This window comes from Oncorhynchus kisutch, linkage group LG19 (assembly GCF_002021735.2).
Source record: "Oncorhynchus kisutch isolate 150728-3 linkage group LG19, Okis_V2, whole genome shotgun sequence".
NCBI classification, from domain to species: Eukaryota; Metazoa; Chordata; class Actinopteri; order Salmoniformes; family Salmonidae; genus Oncorhynchus; species Oncorhynchus kisutch.
In genome coordinates, this window is record NC_034192.2 from 4,722,177 (window position 1) to 4,742,296 (window position 20,120).

Below are 20,120 nucleotides of genomic sequence, written 5' to 3' on the forward strand. Positions count from 1 at the left end.
TACCTGACTTTAACCCTTCTCTTATTGGACAGGCCATGCTGGGGACCAGACATTTACCTGACTTTAACCCTGCTCTTATTGGACAGACCATGCTGGGGACCAGACATTTACCTGACTTTAACCCTGCTCTTATTGGACAGACCATGCTGGGGACCAGACATTTACCTGACTTTAACCCTGCTCTTATTGGACAGACCATGCTAGGGACCAGACATTTACCTGACTTTAACCCTGCTCTTATTGGACAGACCATGCTAGGGACCAGACATTTACCTGACTTTAACCCTGCTCTTATTGGACAGACCATGCTAGGGACCAGACATTTACCTGACTTTAACCCTGCTCTTATTGGACAGACCATGCTAGGGACCAGACATTTACCTGACTTTAACCCTTCTCTTATTGGACAGGCCATGCTGGGGACCAGACATTTACCTGACTTTAACCCTGCTCTTATTGGACAGACCATGCTGGGGACCAGACATTTACCTGACTTTAACCCTGCTCTTATTGGACAGACCATGCTGGGGACCAGACAATTACCTGACTTTAACCCTGCTCTTATTGGACAGACCATGCTAGGGACCAGACATTTACCTGACTTTAACCCTGCTCTTATTGGACAGACCATGCTGGGGACCAGACATTTACCTGACTTTAACCCTGCTCTTATTGGACAGACCATGCTGGGGACCAGACATTTACCTGACTTTAACCCTGCTCTTATTGGACAGACCATTCTAGGGACCAGATAAAAACTGTGGGCTTCCTGGTCAGGTCTCATTGCCAGGAAACACCCCTTGTGACTAATCCTTATGTAAATCAAATTGTATGTTAGGCTGATCAAGTTCCTTGGGAAACATTACTGACACATGGATTAATAAAATCAATGTTGGTCACTTCATTGTTGATCGGTAAAATATGCCTCTTAGTGCTTGACATGAGGGAGAGCTTCAGGGTGTCGACCTAGCTATCTCCACCCCTAAGGCTGGCTCATCCTATCAGTGGGCTCTGTGCCTCAGGTTTCGTTGGTGATGAATTTGAATTAATGAGACAGTAATTGATTGGATATCCAGGGATGTGTGTGGACACACTTGTCCTCAGGGCAGAAGCTTGTTGGCTCTTGTCTGCAGAGTGTGATGCCCTGTCTAGGTGAATTAAACACAAACCTCAGATACTGCCAGTTACAGTTCCTAGAAAAGCTGCGAGGAGCTGACACTGATATACTGTAGTTTTATTCAAGTATTGATAATTTACCCAGTTAGCTGTCAGAATAATCTATTGTATTAAGATGATTAACACTTGGTTAACATTGGGAGCCTGACACAGTTTGAAATCAAACAACAGTATTTACTGGTTTGGGCTTATTCAAGATACAAGGTCTGTTACTTGCTTGTTAATATTGTACTGATCTTCTTGTCTGGTGATTAGCCAAGTATTATTTCACACAACCCTAAGCTTAAGTGACATTTTAAAGTGAAGAGTTGTTCATTTATCTCAGGCCTTTATTGTTTTTTGCTTATACGCAGAAATCGATAGAGACATGCCTCATCAGGGTGATTATGCTGAGTTGGAATACGATTTCAGCTCCGATGGCAGAAAGCCCTCTGAATTCAATTCTAAACTAATTACTGTTGTGAGGTAGTGTTATGAACCTATGTGGTTTATGGGTAATGAACTGGCTTTATGTCTCCCCGCGTTGTCTTTAAGAGGAGCCCTATGGGTCTGCAGTGGGGATTTCCATGAACATCCAGAGAATTGAACCACAAAGGACCAAGGGATTCTGAGAATCCTCAGAATCTTGTTGGATGAATGATCTTTCTATATATTCAGTGGCTGAATACAACTGTGAAATAAGTCTAATCAATCCCTCCCTCCCTCTCTGCCTCCCCCTCGACCTCTCTCCCAGACTGATCCAGGAGGAGAAGGAGTCGACAGAGCTGCGGGCAGAGGAGATAGAGAACCGTGTGGCCAGCGTCAGCCTGGAGGGTCTCAACCTCGCCCGTATGCACCACCCCGGAGCCTCCATCACCGCCTCGGCCACCGCCTCCTCCCTGGCCTCTTCCTCCCCGCCCAGCGGACACTCCACCCCCAAGTTGGATCACCGCAGCACCGCAGACATTGAGCGCATGGGTATCATGACACTGGTACGCTGCTGGGGTCAGAATGGGGTGTGGGTGTTATGTATGTGTGTGTGTGTGTGTATGTGTAACGGATGTGAAACGCTAGCTTAGTTAGCGGTGATGCGCGCTAAATAGTGTTTCAATCGGTGACATCACTTGCTCTGAGACCTTGAAGTAGTAGTTCCCCTTGCTCTGCAAGGGCCGCGGCTTTTGTGGAGCGATGGGTAACGATGCTTCATGGGTGTCAGTTGTTGATGTGTGCAGAGGGTCACTGGATCGCGCCCGGGTATGGGTGAAGGGACAGTCTAAAGTCATACTGTTACATGTGCATGTACGAGTGTATCCCAATCTTGACGAAGGCCACCATAGCCGTATCGGGCTCTGTCTGTATTGTGGTGCAGGACAGGGCCAATAGAAGCACCTGGGATCAGCATTCAGTATGCTGTGTTTGGCCTCTCATTCTTTGTTCTCAGCCTTGCTCTTTCAATAGACCTCATACGAATACTTCACCTGAGCCGCCCTTGATTATGCTAGAACGGAGGGTAAACTCAATTTGATGGTAAACTAGTAACCTCAAATGACCCTGGACCAGATTTCAAAGCAGCTCCGAGAGAGAGCCAGACGTAGATTTTTTTCATAAGCCAGCCACTTGTAAAAGCATGTATTGGCTTTCTTTCAACTTTATTTAGATGGTGTCCTTTCCTTGATGGATTGAGTTGCATAATCTATCTGGCTGGGGTTCATTACTCCTTCATTGTAGAGTTTGGCTTGGTTTGTGTGTGTTGTAGATACCAGGATGTGATAGACTGTGCTATGTCTGTTTAGTATGTTTTAAGGACTTTTTTATACTTGCCACTATTGTCCTATTGAGCAATAAAAGTACTGTCTGTTAGGTCAGTAAAAGTGCTGTCTACATTAGGTCAATAAAAGTACGGTCTACATTAGGTCAATAAAAGTATTGTCTGTTAGGTCAATAAAAGTATTCTACATTAGGTCAATAAAAGTACTGTCTGTTAGGTCAATAAAAGTGCTGTCTACATTAGGTCAATAAAAGTGCTGTCTGTTAGGTCAATAAAAGTGCTGTCTACATTAGGTCAATAAAAGTGCTGTCTGTTAGGTCAATAAAAGTACTGTCTGTTAGGTCAATAAAAGTACTGTCTGTTAGGTCAATAAAAGTACTGTCTGTTAGGTCAATAAAAGTACTGTCTGTTAGGTCAATAAAAGTACTGTCTGTTAGGTCAATAAAAGTACTGTATGTTAGGTCAATAAAAGTGCTGTCTACATTAGGTCAATAAAAGTGCTGTCTGTTAGGTCAATAAAAGTACTGTCTACATTAGGTCAATAAAAGTGCTGTCTGTTAGGTCAATAAAAGTACTGTCTGTTAGGTCAATAAAAGTACTGTCTACATTAGGTCAATAAAAGTACTGTCTGTTAGGTCAATAAAAGTACTGTCTGTTAGGTCAATAAAAGTACTGTCTACATTAGGTCAATAAAAGTGCTGTCTGTTAGGTCAGTAAAAGTACTGTCTGTTAGGTCAATAAAAGTACTGTCTGTTAGGTCAATAAAAGTACTGTATGTTAGGTCAATAAAAGTGCTGTCTACATTAGGTCAATAAAAGTACTGTCTGTTAGGTCAATAAAAGTACTGTTTACATTAGGTCAATAAAATTACTGTCTGTTAGGTCAATAAAAGTACTGTCTACATTAGGTCAATAAAAGTACTGTCTACATTATGTCAATAAAAGTATTGTCAGTTAGGTCAATAAAAGTGCTGTCTGTTAGGTCAATAAAAGTGCTGTCTACGTTAGGTCAATAAAAGTGCTGTCTACGTTAGGTCAATAAAAGTAACGTCTGTTAGGTCAATAAAAGTACTGTCTACATTATGTCAATAAAAGTACTGTCTACATTAGGTCAATAAAAGTACTGTCTGTTAGGTCAATAAAAGTACTGTCTACATTATGTCAATAAAAGTACTGTCTGTTAGGTCAATAAAAGTACTGTCTGTTAGGTCAATAAAAGTACTGTCTGTTAGGTCAATAAAAGTACTGTCTGTTAGGTCAATAAAAGTGCTGTCTACATTAGGTCAATAAAAGTACTGTCTACATTAGGTCAATAAAAGTACGGTCTACATTAGGTCAATAAAAGTATTGTCTGTTAGGTCAATAAAAGTACTGTCTGTTAGGTCAATAAAAGTATTGTCAGTTAGGTCAATAAAAGTAATGTCTGTTAGGTCAATAAAAGTACTGTCTAAATTATGTCAATAAAAGTACTGTCTACATTAGGTCAATAAAAGTACTGTCTGTTAGGTCAATAAAAGTACTGTATGTTAGGTCAATAAAAGTATTGTCTGTTAGGTCAATAAAAGTACTGTCTGTTAGGTCAATAAAAGTAGTCTACATTAGGTCAATAAAAGTATTGTCTGTTAGGTCAATGAAAGTACTGCCTGTTAGGTCATAAAAGTGCAGTCTACATTAGGTCAATAAAAGTACTGTCTGTTAGGTCAATGAAAGTACTGCCTGTTAGGTCATAAAAGTGCAGTCTACATTAGGTCAATAAAAGTACTGTCTGTTAGGTCAATAAAAGCACTGTCTGTTAGGTCAATAAAAGTACTGTCTGTTAGGTCAATAAAAGCACTGTCTGTTAGGTCAATAAAAGTACTGTCTTTTAGGTCAATAAAAGTACTGTCTACATTAGGTCAATAAAAGTACGGTCTACATTAGGTCAATAAAAGTATTGTCTGTTAGGTCAATAAAAGTACTGTCTGTTAGGTCAATAAAAGTACTGTCTGTTAGGTCAATAAAAGTACTGTCTGTTAGGTCAATAAAAGTACTGTCTGTTAGGTCAATAAAAGTACTGTCTGTTAGGTCAATAAAAGTACTGTCTGTTAGGTCAATAAAAGTGCTGTCTACATTAGGTCAATAAAAGTACTGTCTACATTAGGTCAATAAAAGTACGGTCTACATTAGGTCAATAAAAGTATTGTCTGTTAGGTCAATAAAAGTACTGTCTGTTAGGTCAATAAAAGTATTGTCAGTTAGGTCAATAAAAGTAATGTCTGTTAGGTCAATAAAAGTACTGTCTAAATTATGTCAATAAATGTACTGTCTACATTAGGTCAATAAAAGTACTGTCTGTTAGGTCAATAAAAGTACTGTATGTTAGGTCAATAAAAGTACTGTCTGTTAGGTCAATAAAAGTACTGTCTGTTAGGTCAATAAAAGTAGTCTACATTAGGTCAATAAAAGTATTGTCTGTTAGGTCAATGAAAGTACTGCCTGTTAGGTCATAAAAGTGCAGTCTACATTAGGTCAATAAAAGTAGTCTACATTAGGTTAATAAAAGTAGTCTACATTAGGTCAATAAAAGTACTGTCTGTTAGGTTAATAAAAGTAATGCCTGTTAGGTCAATAAAAGTAGTCTACATAAGGTCAATAAAAGTAGTCTACATTAGGTCAATAAAAGTAACGTCTGTTAGGTCAATAAAAGTATTGTCTATTAGGTCAATAAAAGTGCTGTCTACATTAGGTCAATAAAGGTATTGTCTGTTAGGTCAATAAAAGTGCTGTCTACATTAGGTCAATAAAAGTGTTGTCTGTTAGGTCAATAAAAGTACTGTCTGTTAGGTCAATAGAAGTACTGTCTGTTAGGTCAATAAAAGTACTGTCTACATTAGGTCAATAAAAGTACTGTCTACATTAGGTCAATAAAAGCACTGTCTGTTAGGTCAATAAAAGTACTGTCTGTTAGGTCAATAAAAGTACTGTCTGTTAGGTCAATAAAAGTACTGTCTACATTAGGTCAATAAAAGTACTGTCTGTTAGGCCAATAAAAGTGCTGTCTACATTTGGTCAATAAAAGTACTGTCTACATTAGGTCAATAAAAGTACTGTCTGTTAGGCCAATAAAAGTACTGTCTGTTAGGTCAATAAAAGTACTGTCTGTTAGGTCAATAAAAGTACTGTCTACATTAGGTCAATAAAAGTACTGTCTGTTAGGCCAATAAAAGTACTGTCTGTTAGGTCAATAAAAGTACTGTCTGTTAGGTCAATAAAAGTACTGTCTGTTAGGTCAGTAAAAGTACTGTCTGTTAGGTCAGTAAAAGTACTGTCTTTTAGGTCAATAAAAGTACTGTCTTTTAGGTCAATAAAAGTACTGTCTACATTTGGTCAATAAAAGTACGCTCTGTTAGGTCAATAAAAGTACTGTCTGTTGGGTCAATAAAGTACTGTCTACATTAGGTCAGCCTGTTGCAGCACTTCCCTGTCCCTTGGTACATTGGTTGTTTTTACTAGTGTGTTGCTCTGGCTGCTCCAGCTTCTGATGGAGACAATACTACCAAGGAAAAAAGGTCTGCCTTGATGAATCCCCAGATGACATTATTGAATGGCAATCTAGAAATACACGCATTAGGATGAACTGATCAGCTGACTGTGTGTACCGTCTGTCTGTCTGTCTGTCTGTCTGTCTGTCTGTCTGTCTGTCTGTCTGTCTGTCTGTCTGTCTGTCTGTCTGTCTGTCTGTCTGTCTGTCTGTCTGTCTGTCTGTCTGTCTCTGTCTGTCTGTCACACACACACACTCAGCACACTGACCCAGGGCTGTAGCGCTCCAGATGTCCCCATCACAGGGAGTCTGTCTCCTTTTTCTATCCTCCACTAGGCTAAAAATATTCAAATCCCCACCAACCAGCCAGCCAGCCAGTACCCAGGGGCTTTTAAAGAATGAGCCTTTGATTTTATTGACCTCTCAAATGAATAGTGGCAAAGCAGGTTATTTTTTCAACAAATCCCTGTAATTGATTGTGTGGTGTAATGTGTAATTGACAGGTCATGTGCCCACCTGATGGTATATCGGCTAGGCATGTCTATAACATAACTATAAATGAGGTGTTTCTGTATGGGGGAGGACATTTAGTTTAATCTTAGTGATTTACTGTAAACTGCTGCTTTCCTTTTCTTTCCTGTCCTCCACCCTGCAGCCCAGTGATCTGAGGAAACACAGGAGAAAGGTACAGTACTAATGATATGTTCATTTTATTACATCAGACATTTCAAATTCATAGTACCTCTGTCTTCCTGTAGATGACTGTCATGGTCTGGTGTATCCTTGCCATTATTGGACTCTGAAGACCTATAAGCAAACAGTGTTGTAGTAATTGATGTGTGTGGTGTTACTATAGTGTAATAACAGTGTTTTAGAGATTGTGTTAGGTCTGACTATAGTGTAATACCAGTGTTGTAGATATTGATGTGTGTGGTGTTACTATAGTGTAGTAACAGTGTTGTAGAGATTGTGTTAGGTCTGACTATAGTGTAATACCAGTGTTGTAGAGATTGATGTGTGAGGTGTGACTATAGTGTAATAACAGTGTTGTAGAGATTGATGTGTGACTATAGTGTAATAACAGTGTTGTAGAGATTGATGTGTGAGGTGTTACTATAGTGTAATAACAGTGTTGTAGAGATTGATGTGTGAGGTGTGACTATAGTGTAATAACAGTGTTGTAGAGATTGATGTGTGAGGTGTTACTATACTAGTTTTATAAGAGCTACTAACAGGTCTCTTCACCTCTCCACGGTCAGATTGCGGCCACCGACGATGACGGCCAGGACAAGGCTACCATCAAGTGTGAGACGTCCCCTCCTCCCACGCCTCGGACCGTACGCATGACCCGCACACTGCCAGCCTCCTCACACAACGAGGCCCGAGGGTATGCTGCACTTATAGCGCTCACACACACACACACACACACACACATACTCCACCTTCTTCATCCTGACGGTAGTTTATGAGACAAATGATCTCTTACCCAAGTTGTATCTTTTTCCTTGACTGTGTGTGTGTGTGTGTGCGTGCATGCGTGTGTATGCATATGTGTGCATGTGTGTGTTTGCAGCATTGCTGCCAGCCTGGAGGCAGAGGCCAGTGGTCTGAGCAGCGTAGCCAGCAGTCAGGACTCCATCAACAAGCAGCCCAAGAAGAAAGGCATCAAGTCCTCCATCGGACGGCTGTTTGGCAAGAAGGAGAAGACCAGACTGGCACAGCTGCATGCCCACAGGGAGGCCATCGGGCAGAGCCAAGGTACTGGTCTACACTCAGCACCTCTCTGATATGAGTTGCTCTTGTCTGTTCTATGTACTCTATGTACTGATAAAAATTACAGACCTCTACATGCTTTGTAAGTAGGAAAACCTGCAAAATCGGCAGTGTATCAAATACTTGTTCTCCCCACTGTATATACAGAGAGTACCAGTAGCAGATTGTCGTGTCTTTGGCATCATTAAAACTGAAGACTTATTTATCAAATAACTTATTATTATTATTACGCGATTAAACTGATTAATCACGTAACTGTAATTATCCAAGATCGGGGCACCAAGGAAAATATTCAGATTACAAAGTAATAATTTTCCTAATATAACTTTCAGATATTTTAATATCTGATCAATGAGTCTTCGAATTAATGAATGATTATTTACCTCATGTTAGTCTCATTCCAAACATTGTAAATTGTTGCTTATCTGCACAAACCCAGTCTTCACTATGAGTCATCCATACATCAATTGTCTTAAAATCATTTATTTACTAACTAAGTAATTCACAGAAATGCTTAACAAACAGTAGATATGGTTACAAGGAAATGATAGGGGAATGTGCCCTAGTGGGCTAAACCGGTATGGCGGCTCATTAGACAGTGATAATTATAACAATTGAAATGCTAATCCTTTGCACATGAACGCTCACTCATTCGGGAATAACTGCAATCAATATATATATATTTGCGCTCAGTGTGTCGTCGGGATCTCTGTAGAAAAGTTTGTTTCTGTTGGAGAGTCTGTCCGCCCTCTCTCTCTCTCTCTGTCGTGGTTAGAATAGATAGTTCAGAGTGACATTCATTCATGTCTTTATAGAATAGATGTTTCGGCGGTTGTCGGGCTTCGTGTTCAATGATACCGAATTCTTAGCTGCAGACTAGTAATTAATATCAAAGACTTGTTCTTATTCTGTCGGTATCGATAGTCTAAGAGTTTAACCACATGGTATGGTTAAAAGATTCAGCCATCTACTCAATCCTTAGCTTATACTCAGGTTTATGGTCTCCTCTCAAACCTTGGCCTTCTCGTTATCGAGGTAAGCTGATCTCAACCTTAGTCCTTTCGTAATTGAGGGAAACATGGTCTGGTGATAGAAAACCCGGGTGGGGGTTTTATTCGGAAGAGCAGAAAAGGGCCTGTCCCAGGATGCCAGATCATAACTGTGCTCATGGACGGTCCTCTGATTTAGTTAAACTCCAAAACTCCAAAGGGAATTGGAGTTTCCTTCATTAAACAGTCCAAAATCGCATTACACAATTTCACAAACAGTATCATCCTGACTCATTCATCTTATACAACAATTAGATGTAAGCCTCATATCTGAGGCTATTGTATAAACAGCGCTATAGTAATGTGGCCATATTGTCTCCCATGAGTTTCACAAAATTGTACCAAACGGACCAGTTCGTAGCTGGATTCTTCACCAATCTTTTATACCTTCTCCAGAACATAAATGTTGTTCAGACCTCAAGTTCTGTGAGGTGGAAGAAATTCCTTTGTTCTCTCAATGAAAACTCACTCTCTCTCTATACTGTGGCCATGAGGAGATAATCTCCTCCAGGAATTTACAACCTCTCTGATCACAGCAGCCTGGGCAGGGGGATGGTGCTCGCTGTACCCAAAGAGGGCAACGTCATGACAAGGTCAATAATGGAGCTATATACAGGGAGTACCAGTACCAGATCAATAATGGAGCTGTATACAGGGAGTACCAGTACCAGATCAGTAATGGATCTAAACTCAGCAAAAAAAGAAACATCCCTTTTTCAGGACCCTGTCTTTCAAAGATAATTCATAAAAATCCAAATAACTTCACATATCTTCATTGTAAAGGGTTTCAACACTGTTTCCCATGCTTGTTCAATGAACCATAGACAATTCATGAACATGCATCTGTGGAACAGACGTTAAGACACTAACAGCTTACAGACGGTAGGCAATTAAGGTCACAGTTATGAAAAATTAGGACACTAAAGAGGCCTTTCTGCTGACTCTGGAAAAACACCAAAAGATAGATGTCTGTCATTCTGTGTGAATGTGCCTTAGGCATGCTGCAAGGAGGCATGAGGAATGCAGCGCAATAAATTGCAATGTCTGTACTGTGAGTCGCCCAAGACAGCGCTACAGGGAGACAGTACGGACAGCTGATTGTCCTCACAGTGGCAGACCACGTGTAACAACACCTGCACAGGATCGGTACATCCGAACATCACACCTGCGGGACAGGTACAGGATGGCAACAACAACTACCCGAGTTACACCAGGAACGTGCAAACCCTCCATCAGTGCTCAGACTGTCCGCAATAGGCTGAGAGAGGCTGGACTGAGGGCTTGTAGGCCTGTTGTAAGGCAGGTCCTCACCAGACATCACACGCAATAACTTCGCCTATGGGCATAAACCCACCCACATCCTGCCACCAGCCATACTGCTCGTTCTGTGCGTGATTTCCTGCAAGACAGGAATGTCAGTGTTCTGCCATGGCCAGCGAATAGCCTGGATCTCAATCCCATTGAGCACGTCTGGGACCTGTTGGATCGGAGGGTGAGGGCTAGAGCCATCACCCCCAGAAATGTCTGGGAACTTGCAGGTGCTTTGGTGGAAGAGTGGGGTAACATCTCACATCAAGAACTGGCAAATCTGGTGCAGTCCATGAGAAGGAGATGCAGTACTGCAGTACTTAATGCAGCTGGTGGCCACACACGTTTTACTTTTGATTTTATTCCATTTCTGTTAGTCACATGTCTGTGGAACTTACAAATATTTACACATGTTAAGTTTTCTTTAAATAAATGCAGTTGACATTGAGAGGACGTTTCTTTTTTTGCTGAGTTTAAATACAGGGAGTACCAGTACCAGATCAATTATGAAGCTATATACAGGGAGTACCAGTACCAGATGTGCAGCGGTACGAGGTCTTTGAGGTAGATATGTACATGAAGGCAGCAGGGTAAATTGACTGGGCATTAGGATAGATAATAATAAATACGGTATTTGAGGTAGATATGTACATGAAGGCAGCAGGGTAAATTGACTGGGCATTAGGATAGATAATAATAAATACGGTATTTGAAGTAGATATGTACATGAAGGCAGCAGGGTAAATTGACTAGGCATCAGGATAGATAATAATAAGGTATTTGAGGTAGATATTTACATGAAGGCAGCAGGGTAAATTGACTAGGCATCAGGATAGATAATAATAAGGTATTTGAGGTAGATATGTACATGAAGGCAGGGTAAAGTGACTAGGTATCAGGATAGATAATATGAGTAAAATAAAGAACAGAGTAGCAGCAGCAAATTGTGTGTGTTTGTGTGTGTGTATATATAGTCTAGTGAGTGTGTATATGGTGTGTATATATAGTCTAGTGAGTGTGTATATGGTGTGTATATATAGTCTAGTGAGTTTGTATATGGTGTGTATATATAGTCTAGTGAGTGTGTATATGTAGTCTAGTGAGTGTGTATATGGTGTGTATATGTAGTCTAGTGAGTGTGTATATGGTGTGTATATATAGTCTAGTGAGTGTGTATACAGTATGTTGTGTGTATATATAGTCTAGTGAGTGTGTATACAGTAAGTTGTGTGTATATATAGTCTAGTGAGTGTGTATATGGTGTGTGTATATAGTCTAGTGAGTGTGTATACAATATGTTGTGTGTATATATCGTCTAATGAGTGTGTGTGTATATAGTCTAGTGAGTGTGTATACAGTATGGTGTGTGTATATATAGTCTAGTGAGTGTGTATATGGTGTGTGTATATATAGTCTAGTGAATGTGTATACAGTATGGTGTGTATATATAGTCTAGTGAGTGTGTAAACAGTATGTTATGTGTATATATAGTCTAGTGATTGTGCGTAGGCTCAGTGCAAGGTAGAGTCAGAGCAAATAGTTCAGGTACCACAAGCTAACCCTCACGTGAACGCACGTAGTGAGCTCATGGCTTTCTGCCAGACCTCTGACTCATTCCCCTCTCATTCACCCCCACTTCACAGTAGAAGCATCAAACAAGGTTCTAAAGACTGTAGACATCTAGTGGAAGCCTTAGGAAGTGCAATTTGACCCCATAGACACTGTGCATTCGATAGGGAATGAGTTGAAAAACTACAAACCTCAGATTTCCCACCTCCTGGTTGGATTTTTTCTCAGGTTTTTGCCTGCCATATGAGTTATGTTATACTCACAGCCATCATTCAAACAGTTTTAGAAACTTCAGAGTGTTTTCTATCCAAATCTACTAATAATATGCATATATTAGCAACTGGGCCTGAGTAGCAGACAGTTTACTCTGGGCACCTTATTCATCCAAGCTACTCACTACTGCCCCCAGCCCAAAGAAGTTAAGTGACTTTGAAAAAGCGCGTAAACTCTCTGTTGAGTACAGATTCAGAAGAGATAAGTGTGGCTCCTTGCTAGTACTGTCTGGATGCTATCTACGCGGGATGATTTCTATGAGCCATGCAGGCAGTGCAGTAACGTCCCATTCTCCCTCTCTCACAGGAGTGTCTGATCCAGACCTGGGTCAGGACATGGCTGTGGGGAAGCTGGGGACTCAGGCTGAGAAAGACCGCCGGCTGAAAAAGAAGTAAGCTTTCACAACACCCCCCTCCTGCCCCTCAAACCTGCCACCACAGCATTTCACCCCAAACAAACAACAACCTTACGCTCAATAATACTCGATTGCCTCACATCACAGCCAGTGGGAGATAAATCATACCTGTGTCACTAGAAACACTGGGCAATGTATCACACCAGTACTAACACCCCCCTGTGTTAATCTACTGTACATGATACTACTGTAGTAAAGTGTTATGATACACACACCTTTTTATGTGCCAGACAGCAGTGTCTGTCTATAGTACATCTGAATAGAGATCATTATCCTGTTTCCAACCTTTGACCCCATACACAGTGGCTGGTGAGGAATCCCTGGTTTCATTAGTCCTTTCCCTGTATAGGAGGTAGTTCCACATGTGGCTGGATAGAAGATACATCTCCAATACTCCCACTCTCCAGCAGAGAGAGGATCAATACAGACCAGGAACCTGAATAGACGTACAATAGAGGGATCCCCCCTAACCAAACACAGTCAAACTATTGATTGGGTTGGAAGTCTATTCATGTCATACATTGTAGGCCTACGATTCTTAGTTCATTCTTTTGGTTTGGTTTTCCAGATATAGTCCTCCTTTAAACCCACACATGAACGACAAAACAGAGGGGTTCCCTCATGTGCAAGTTTCATCTCCTTTCAACTGGGGATGTATGTGTCTACCATGTCAGTGCCAAATGACAAATGTGTTCTCTGTAGGCGAGCTTTGAGTTGTCATGACAAATAACTTTCCCACCCTTACAGATAATCAATAGAAGGTATTATGATGATGACGACTGTGTTCTATTTGGTGTCGACTGTCCTGTTTTCCAGGAAGTGGACCGCCTTGCATCTTGATGCTCTCCTCCAGTGCATGCTACTGAACTGCCTGCTGAATTTACATTGACATTTTCAGCCTGGTCAATATCGTGATGGTTCATTGCTGATGTGTTGTGTATGTGTGATGTGTTGGGTAATGTTTGGCATTTGGCTGGTTTGTTCCTGTGAAGAATGTGAGCCAATGCATTGCAGGTGTCTTGCCCCAAGTGCATTATCTTTCGTCTGCCTGCACGCGATGCTGTAAAAAGCTGCATCGACCAAAGAGAAGAAGAAAGTGACTTTTCTTTTGCTAACCAATACTACTCTTTGACTTGTCATTCTACTGTTCTAATGTCAGTCTTTGGAAAAGCTCTTGTCACCTGTCTACTTGAGAGACTGTTTCTATTTTGCCGTGTGGGGGGGGGGGGGGGGGGGGGGGGGTGTGTGTGTTTGAATATGTGTCCGTGCATGTATGGGAAGTGTGTGTGTGTGTGTGTGTGTGTGTGTTTGTGCATTCGTGTGTGTTTGGGGGCAAGGTGGTAGGGGGGGTGTTAACTCATTAACATTTGTGCACTTTTTGTCTCCCGTCACTTTCTCTTCCTCTCTCTCTCTCCTTGTACTCTTCCTCCCTCCCTCTCATCATGTGACTAAAGAAGCGGGTAAGTTGTGACAGTGTGACACCTGGACATCTCCATTGTCAGCGCTGTGCCGTCTGTCCACCTCTCTGTCCATCCATCTGTCCCCCTCCCAATGGCCGGTGCCATAGCTGACGTCACTCTGTCCCTCTATGGCTGTTAATGACCCCTTGCTTTCTAGCTGTCTTTCTTCCTTTCGATCTTTCTATCTGTTCATTTACCGTATAAAATGTTTCTTCCCCACAGTGCAGTGGCGGCTGCATCCATGGCTGGACAAAGAATGTGTGCCGTCACCCGTTAATGGGGTTGATTTTTATACTTGGAATGTCCAATACCTTCCTCCTTCCTTGTGCGTGTTTCTATATCTGTGACTGTGAGATATAACCGGTTCTGATACCGGGTTATGGGGCGTCATATCTTGTTGTTTTATTTTCTTTGTCATAACTGTTTCCTTCCTTTCCCAGCTATGTTCAGTGGATGTGTATCTCATCCATAACAACCTGACATGAACATATCTATCTATATGCCTGTTGTATTGATACGACATTGAATGGAAACAATTGATTATTGATTAATATCAATGGACACATCTCCTATGTTGTGTGTCAGTCCATTCAGTCTTTGTATGGTGTATTCAAGTGCCCTTTCTCTGCACTGAGGCCTTCAACTCTGACCAAGTCACATACATAATGTGTCACATGCCTTTTCTCCATATGCCTCATGTTGGCCACTATGTCTCCAGATGGAAGACATTTTAGCTGCACTCAAGAAGTAGTTTCCTGCCTTAGAACTCTCACTGAATAGAATTGTAACTTCAGAAGTCTGTTTTTATGTGTGTAGCATGTTGTGTGAGTTATGTATTTATCAGCTCAACAGGCCCTCTCTATATTCAGACTCTTAGACCAGTCAGACACTATCAACTGTCTTCAGGAAGTAGCGTTCCACAGTTGGGTATTTCTATAGCGTTGCCTCTCTGGTTCTTTTCTACACCATAGGCCTCCCACCCATCTGCTCCCCAACTCCATTAGTTAACAGTGTGCACACAGCAATAAAGATGAGACACACACGCACATACCCCAAACACACATTTATATAGACCGTTCATCAGTTCTCTGTCTCTCTGCCTAACAGAGTTGGTGTCGCAGGAATCAGCATATTACAAATTTCCTGGTACATGACTGAGTAAAGAGAACCTCCTCTCCTCTGCTCTCCCTAGATAAGGTGCAATTTACTCTGAGCTGAATATGGCGTCAGGAGTGCTTAGCACTGCTTTCAATGTGGTGCTCAGCATAAATAACACATTTCTCGATTTCACTCTGGCCATCTTAGTTTACCTATTGACCACTTCCACCGCCACACAAAAATGCAGTATTCCATCAAAGAATGTGAATAAAGACACCAAACATGATTTAAAGATGGCCAGAGAGAATACATTCAGCAAGACTCTCAAAAGGATATTGCAGTCAGCAGAATAAAAAGCCCAGTCTCTCTGTGGTTAGTATCTCAGTCAGCAGAAAAAGCCCAGTCTCTCTGTAGTTAGTATCTCAGTCAGCAGAAAAAGCCCAGTCTCTCTGTGGTTAGTATCTCAGTCAGCAGAATAAAAAGCCCCGTCTCTCTGTGGTTAGTTTCTCAGTCAGCAGAATAAAAAGCCCAGTCTCTCTGTGGTTAGTATCTCAGTCAGCAGAAAAAGCCCAGTCTCTCTGTAGTTAGTATCTCAGTCAGCAGAAAAAGCCCAGTTTCTCTGTGGTTAGTTTCTCAGTCAGCAGAAAAAGTCCAGTCTCTCTGTGGTTAGTATCTCAATCTGCAGAAAAAGCCCAGTCTCTCTGTGGTTAGTATCTCAGTCAGCAGAAAAAGCCCAGTCTCTCTGTGGTTAGTATCTCAGTCAGCAGAAAAAGCCCAGTCTCTCTGTGGTTAGTATCTCAGTCAGCAGAAAAAGCCCAGTCTCTTTGTGGTTAGTATCTCAGTCAGCAGAAAAAGCCCAGTAATACATTCCCAGCTGCAGCACAGAGACAAGTGGAGATTGATGGTTCTTCAGATTAGCAGCTCAAAGTCAGGCTTCAGTGACCAGCCCAGCAGCCCTAGCTGTCCCTTCAAGGTGTGTCTGGACCAGATGGTGAGAGAGAGGGGCAGAGAGAGAAAAAGAGAGAAAGAGGCAGAGTAGCAGAGATAAAAAGAGGCAGAGAGAGGGGGTTAGAGAGGCAGAGACAGGGAGAGAGAGAGCTAGGGGCAGAGAGTGAGAGTACTCATTTTACATGCAGTGTGTGTATGGAGAGATTGATGTACTGTATGATAAGACCGTGCCCTTTTAGAAAGCTCTGGCCTGTGAGAGATAAAGTGTGTGGCACTGTACAGTGAACACACACACAAAATCTTGGTGTAATACTAGTGCCTTGTGTGAGGGGGGGGGGGGGGTGACTGTCTCAGTATATGTGTGTGTGCAGTGCATTAATCCCATGTCTCTGCTCCCGCCCTCAGGCACGAGTTGTTGGAAGAGGCGAGGAGGAAAGGCTTACCTTTCGCCCAATGGGACGGCCCCACAGTGGTGGCCTGGCTGGAGGTAGGCACTCCTCTACTCTGGCCTGGAGCCATTCTCAATCCTCCCAACTCTGGGATAGATTCACAAGGTCTGTACCAGACTCCCACTCTGTGAAGAAGATAATATTCTCCGCCCCGGTGAAGTGGTCTATTCCTCCTTGACTCCCCAGTCTGCACACTCAGCATTCACCTGAGATACGACACCCATTTTCCTCTAACCTCTGACCGTCGATGATGTTTCACATTTCAAATCAATTAGCCGATGCTGTTCCACAGCCTAATGGTCACCCTTTCTAATACGGCACTTCGAAATGCAGACCAGATGCTTTCCTTTAATCAAAACATGACTGGTAAAGGATGTGGAACGACACAGTGCTGTTACATAATCGTTGGATGTATTGTGTTGTAATTACGACCCGGGGAAATCCAATGCCGTAATAGTCAGCATGTTACCGAGAGTTATTATAAAATGATTATGCCTCCGGCTGACATTACTCTTTGTGCTTTATTATATTAAGTCTATTATCTAATCCAGTGTTTCCCAACTCCAGTCCTCCAATACCCCAACAGTACTCATTTTATTATAGCCCTGGACAAGCACACCTGATACATCTGGTCAACTGATCTTCAAGCCCTCAATGAGTTGAATGAGGTGTGTTTGTCCCAGGCTATAACAACACTGTGTGATGTTGGGGGTACTGGAGGACTGGAGTTGGGAAACACTCTGGTGTTGGGCCTATGGGACCAGCAGTGGATTGAATCTGGATCTCACTGATATTATGGGAGACAATGTCCCAGATTTTGATGTCACCTTGGTGGAAGCCTCAGAGGCTGTTGGTAAAGGTCTACTCTGTGATTTACTATGCCATGTTCTCCCCAGCTTGTAATTGCTTGACATTACACCTCATAAAGGCCATAGTGATGTTGTGTAATATTAACATGGGAATTCATTAAGTAAATGAATCTGTTGCCTATCAATGAATCATCACAGTTTATTTTCTGTCTTCATTGAAATATCCCATGTCTGTATTCAGTTTTTCCTCATTTAATTATGATAGAACATGCTTGAACATACAAGGTGAACATTTCAACCATGACTGCCCGCTACTGTTTCTCAGTAGATCTTTATTAAAACAAGGAAGCGCTACTCAAATTGTCTACCATAAGTAAGGATGGTAGACAAGTCCTCCCACCACATCACCGATAATTTGTAAAAACAAGCTCACTCGCTACTTTACATGAAATCACAAATGGTCTTCCTCCTCCTGTTTCAGCTGTGGCTGGGGATGCCCGCCTGGTACGTGGCGGCGTGTCGTGCCAACGTGAAGAGCGGTGCCATCATGTCTGCCCTGTCGGACACAGAGATCCAGAGGGAGATTGGCATCAGTAACCCCCTGCACCGCCTCAAACTACGGCTGGCCATCCAGGAGATGGTGTCCCTCACCAGTCCATCTGCCCCGCCAACCTCCAGAACCGTGAGTGTCCATTGACACACACACAGACAAGCACCTATGCATGTAACTGTCGTCAGTGTGTTAGCTTAGCATATAGCACTGCCTCCCTGAACCTGCCTGTCTGGGCTTTAACTTGTTATGGCTGCAATCCCACTAACGGGATAAGTGTCATCAACAACCGCTGAATAGCATAGCGCTACATACAATAAATATTACTAAAAATATTTATATTCATGAAATCACAATATAGGAAAACACAGTTTAGCCTTTTGTTAATCCACCTGTCGTGTCAGATTTAGAAATGATGCTTTACAGCGAAGGCAATCCAAGCCTTTGTGTAAGTTTATCGATCGCACTACAAAATATTAAGTAGACTTAGCATCAGGTAGCTTGGTCACGAATATCAGAAAAGCAATCAAATTAATCGTTTACCTTTGATGATCTTCGGATGTTTTCACTCACAAGACTCCCAGTTACACAACAAATGTTCCTTTTGTTCCATAAAGATTATTTTTATATCTAAAATACCTCCATTTGTTTGTCACGTTATGTTCAGAAATCCACAGGAAAGAGCGGTCACGACAACGCAGAAGAAAATTCCAAATAGTTTCCATAATGTCCACAGAAACATGTCAAACGTTTTTTATTATCAATCCTTAGGTTGTTTAAAAAATATATAATCGATAATATATCAACCGCAAATGTCTTTCACAGTAGGAGAGGGAAAAGCAATACCTATCCAAACGCTGTTGCGCTAGGCAAAACTCATGTGACCACTTGACACGATGTTATCGTTCTGGCTCATTTTTCAAAATAAAAGCCTGAAACTATGTCTGGAGACTGTTGACACCTTGAGGAAGCGATAGGAAAAGGAATCTGGTTCATATCCCTTTAAATCCAGAAAAGGGAGGCTATGGAACATGGAGTTTTCAAAATAGAGGTCACTTCCTGTTTGGATTTTCCTCAGGGTTTCGCCTGCAATATCAGTTCTGTTATACTCACAGACAATATTTAGACAGTTTTGGAAACTTTAGAGTGTTTTCTATCCAATACTAATAATAATATGCATATATTAGCAACTGAGATTGAGGAGCTGGCCGTTTACGATGGGCACCTTTTCATCCAAGCTACTCAGTACTGCCCCTGCAGCCATAAAAAGTTAACCAGGCTCCTCTATCACACCAACACACGTGACCGCCTGCTTGACAACAAACACATTGAGCTATAGAAAATGCATTCGACCTATTCGATAGCTCCACCGGCGACATTCTAAGGGAGCTTACGGCACGTTCTTAGCTCCGATACATACACACACATACATACACACAGACGGTATAGTCTTCAAGGGTAAAGACACTCAAGAAGCTATTTCTGCTAGTTTACATTGTAATGCCTTCACAGTCAGAGAGCCTGGCTTGTGTAGCATCTCTATCCTTTGTGTTGGTAACTGAATGTTGGAGAGAATGGTAGGAAACTGGTTAAGGCCGGCTTGTTTATCTCTCAGTAGTGTCAGTCAGCTCATGCACTTAATTCAGCTCTGCAGCATTTACTCTAATTTACCACACCAACAGTTATTTTATACCTCAGTCTGTTTCACAGCTCCGAGTTGTCATGGTGATTTAATGTAACCTCTGAGGAACCTGCTGAGCTTAATGCTACAAACTGTTTATTCTATGTAGCTTTATCCGTCAAATTTAAATCAAATTTATTTATAAAGCCCTTCTTACATCAGCTGATGTCACAAAGTGCTGTTCAGAAACCCAGCCTAAAACCCCAAACAGCAAGCAATGCAGATGTAGAAGCACGGTGGCTAGGAAAAACTCCCTAGAAAGGCCAAAACCTAGGAAGTAACCTAGAGAGGAACCA

General features: G+C 41.8%; 1 protein-coding gene across 7 annotated transcripts in view; it reads left to right on the forward strand.

Moving 5' to 3' along the window:
* Nucleotides 1-20,120, forward strand: part of LOC109864522 (liprin-alpha-2) — a 223,912-nt gene that overhangs the window by 188,018 nt on the left and 15,774 nt on the right. For all 7 annotated transcript variants that reach the window (XM_031798037.1, XM_031798041.1, XM_031798036.1 and 4 more), the window contains exons 16-22: nt 1,910-2,147; nt 7,098-7,127; nt 7,702-7,829; nt 8,016-8,200; nt 12,721-12,805; nt 16,741-16,822; nt 18,075-18,275. In XM_031798037.1, the coding sequence (XP_031653897.1) occupies nt 1,910-2,147; nt 7,098-7,127; nt 7,702-7,829; nt 8,016-8,200; nt 12,721-12,805; nt 16,741-16,822; nt 18,075-18,275 (949 nt within the window). The remainder of the gene's footprint in view (nt 1-1,909; nt 2,148-7,097; nt 7,128-7,701; nt 7,830-8,015; nt 8,201-12,720; nt 12,806-16,740; nt 16,823-18,074; nt 18,276-20,120) is intronic.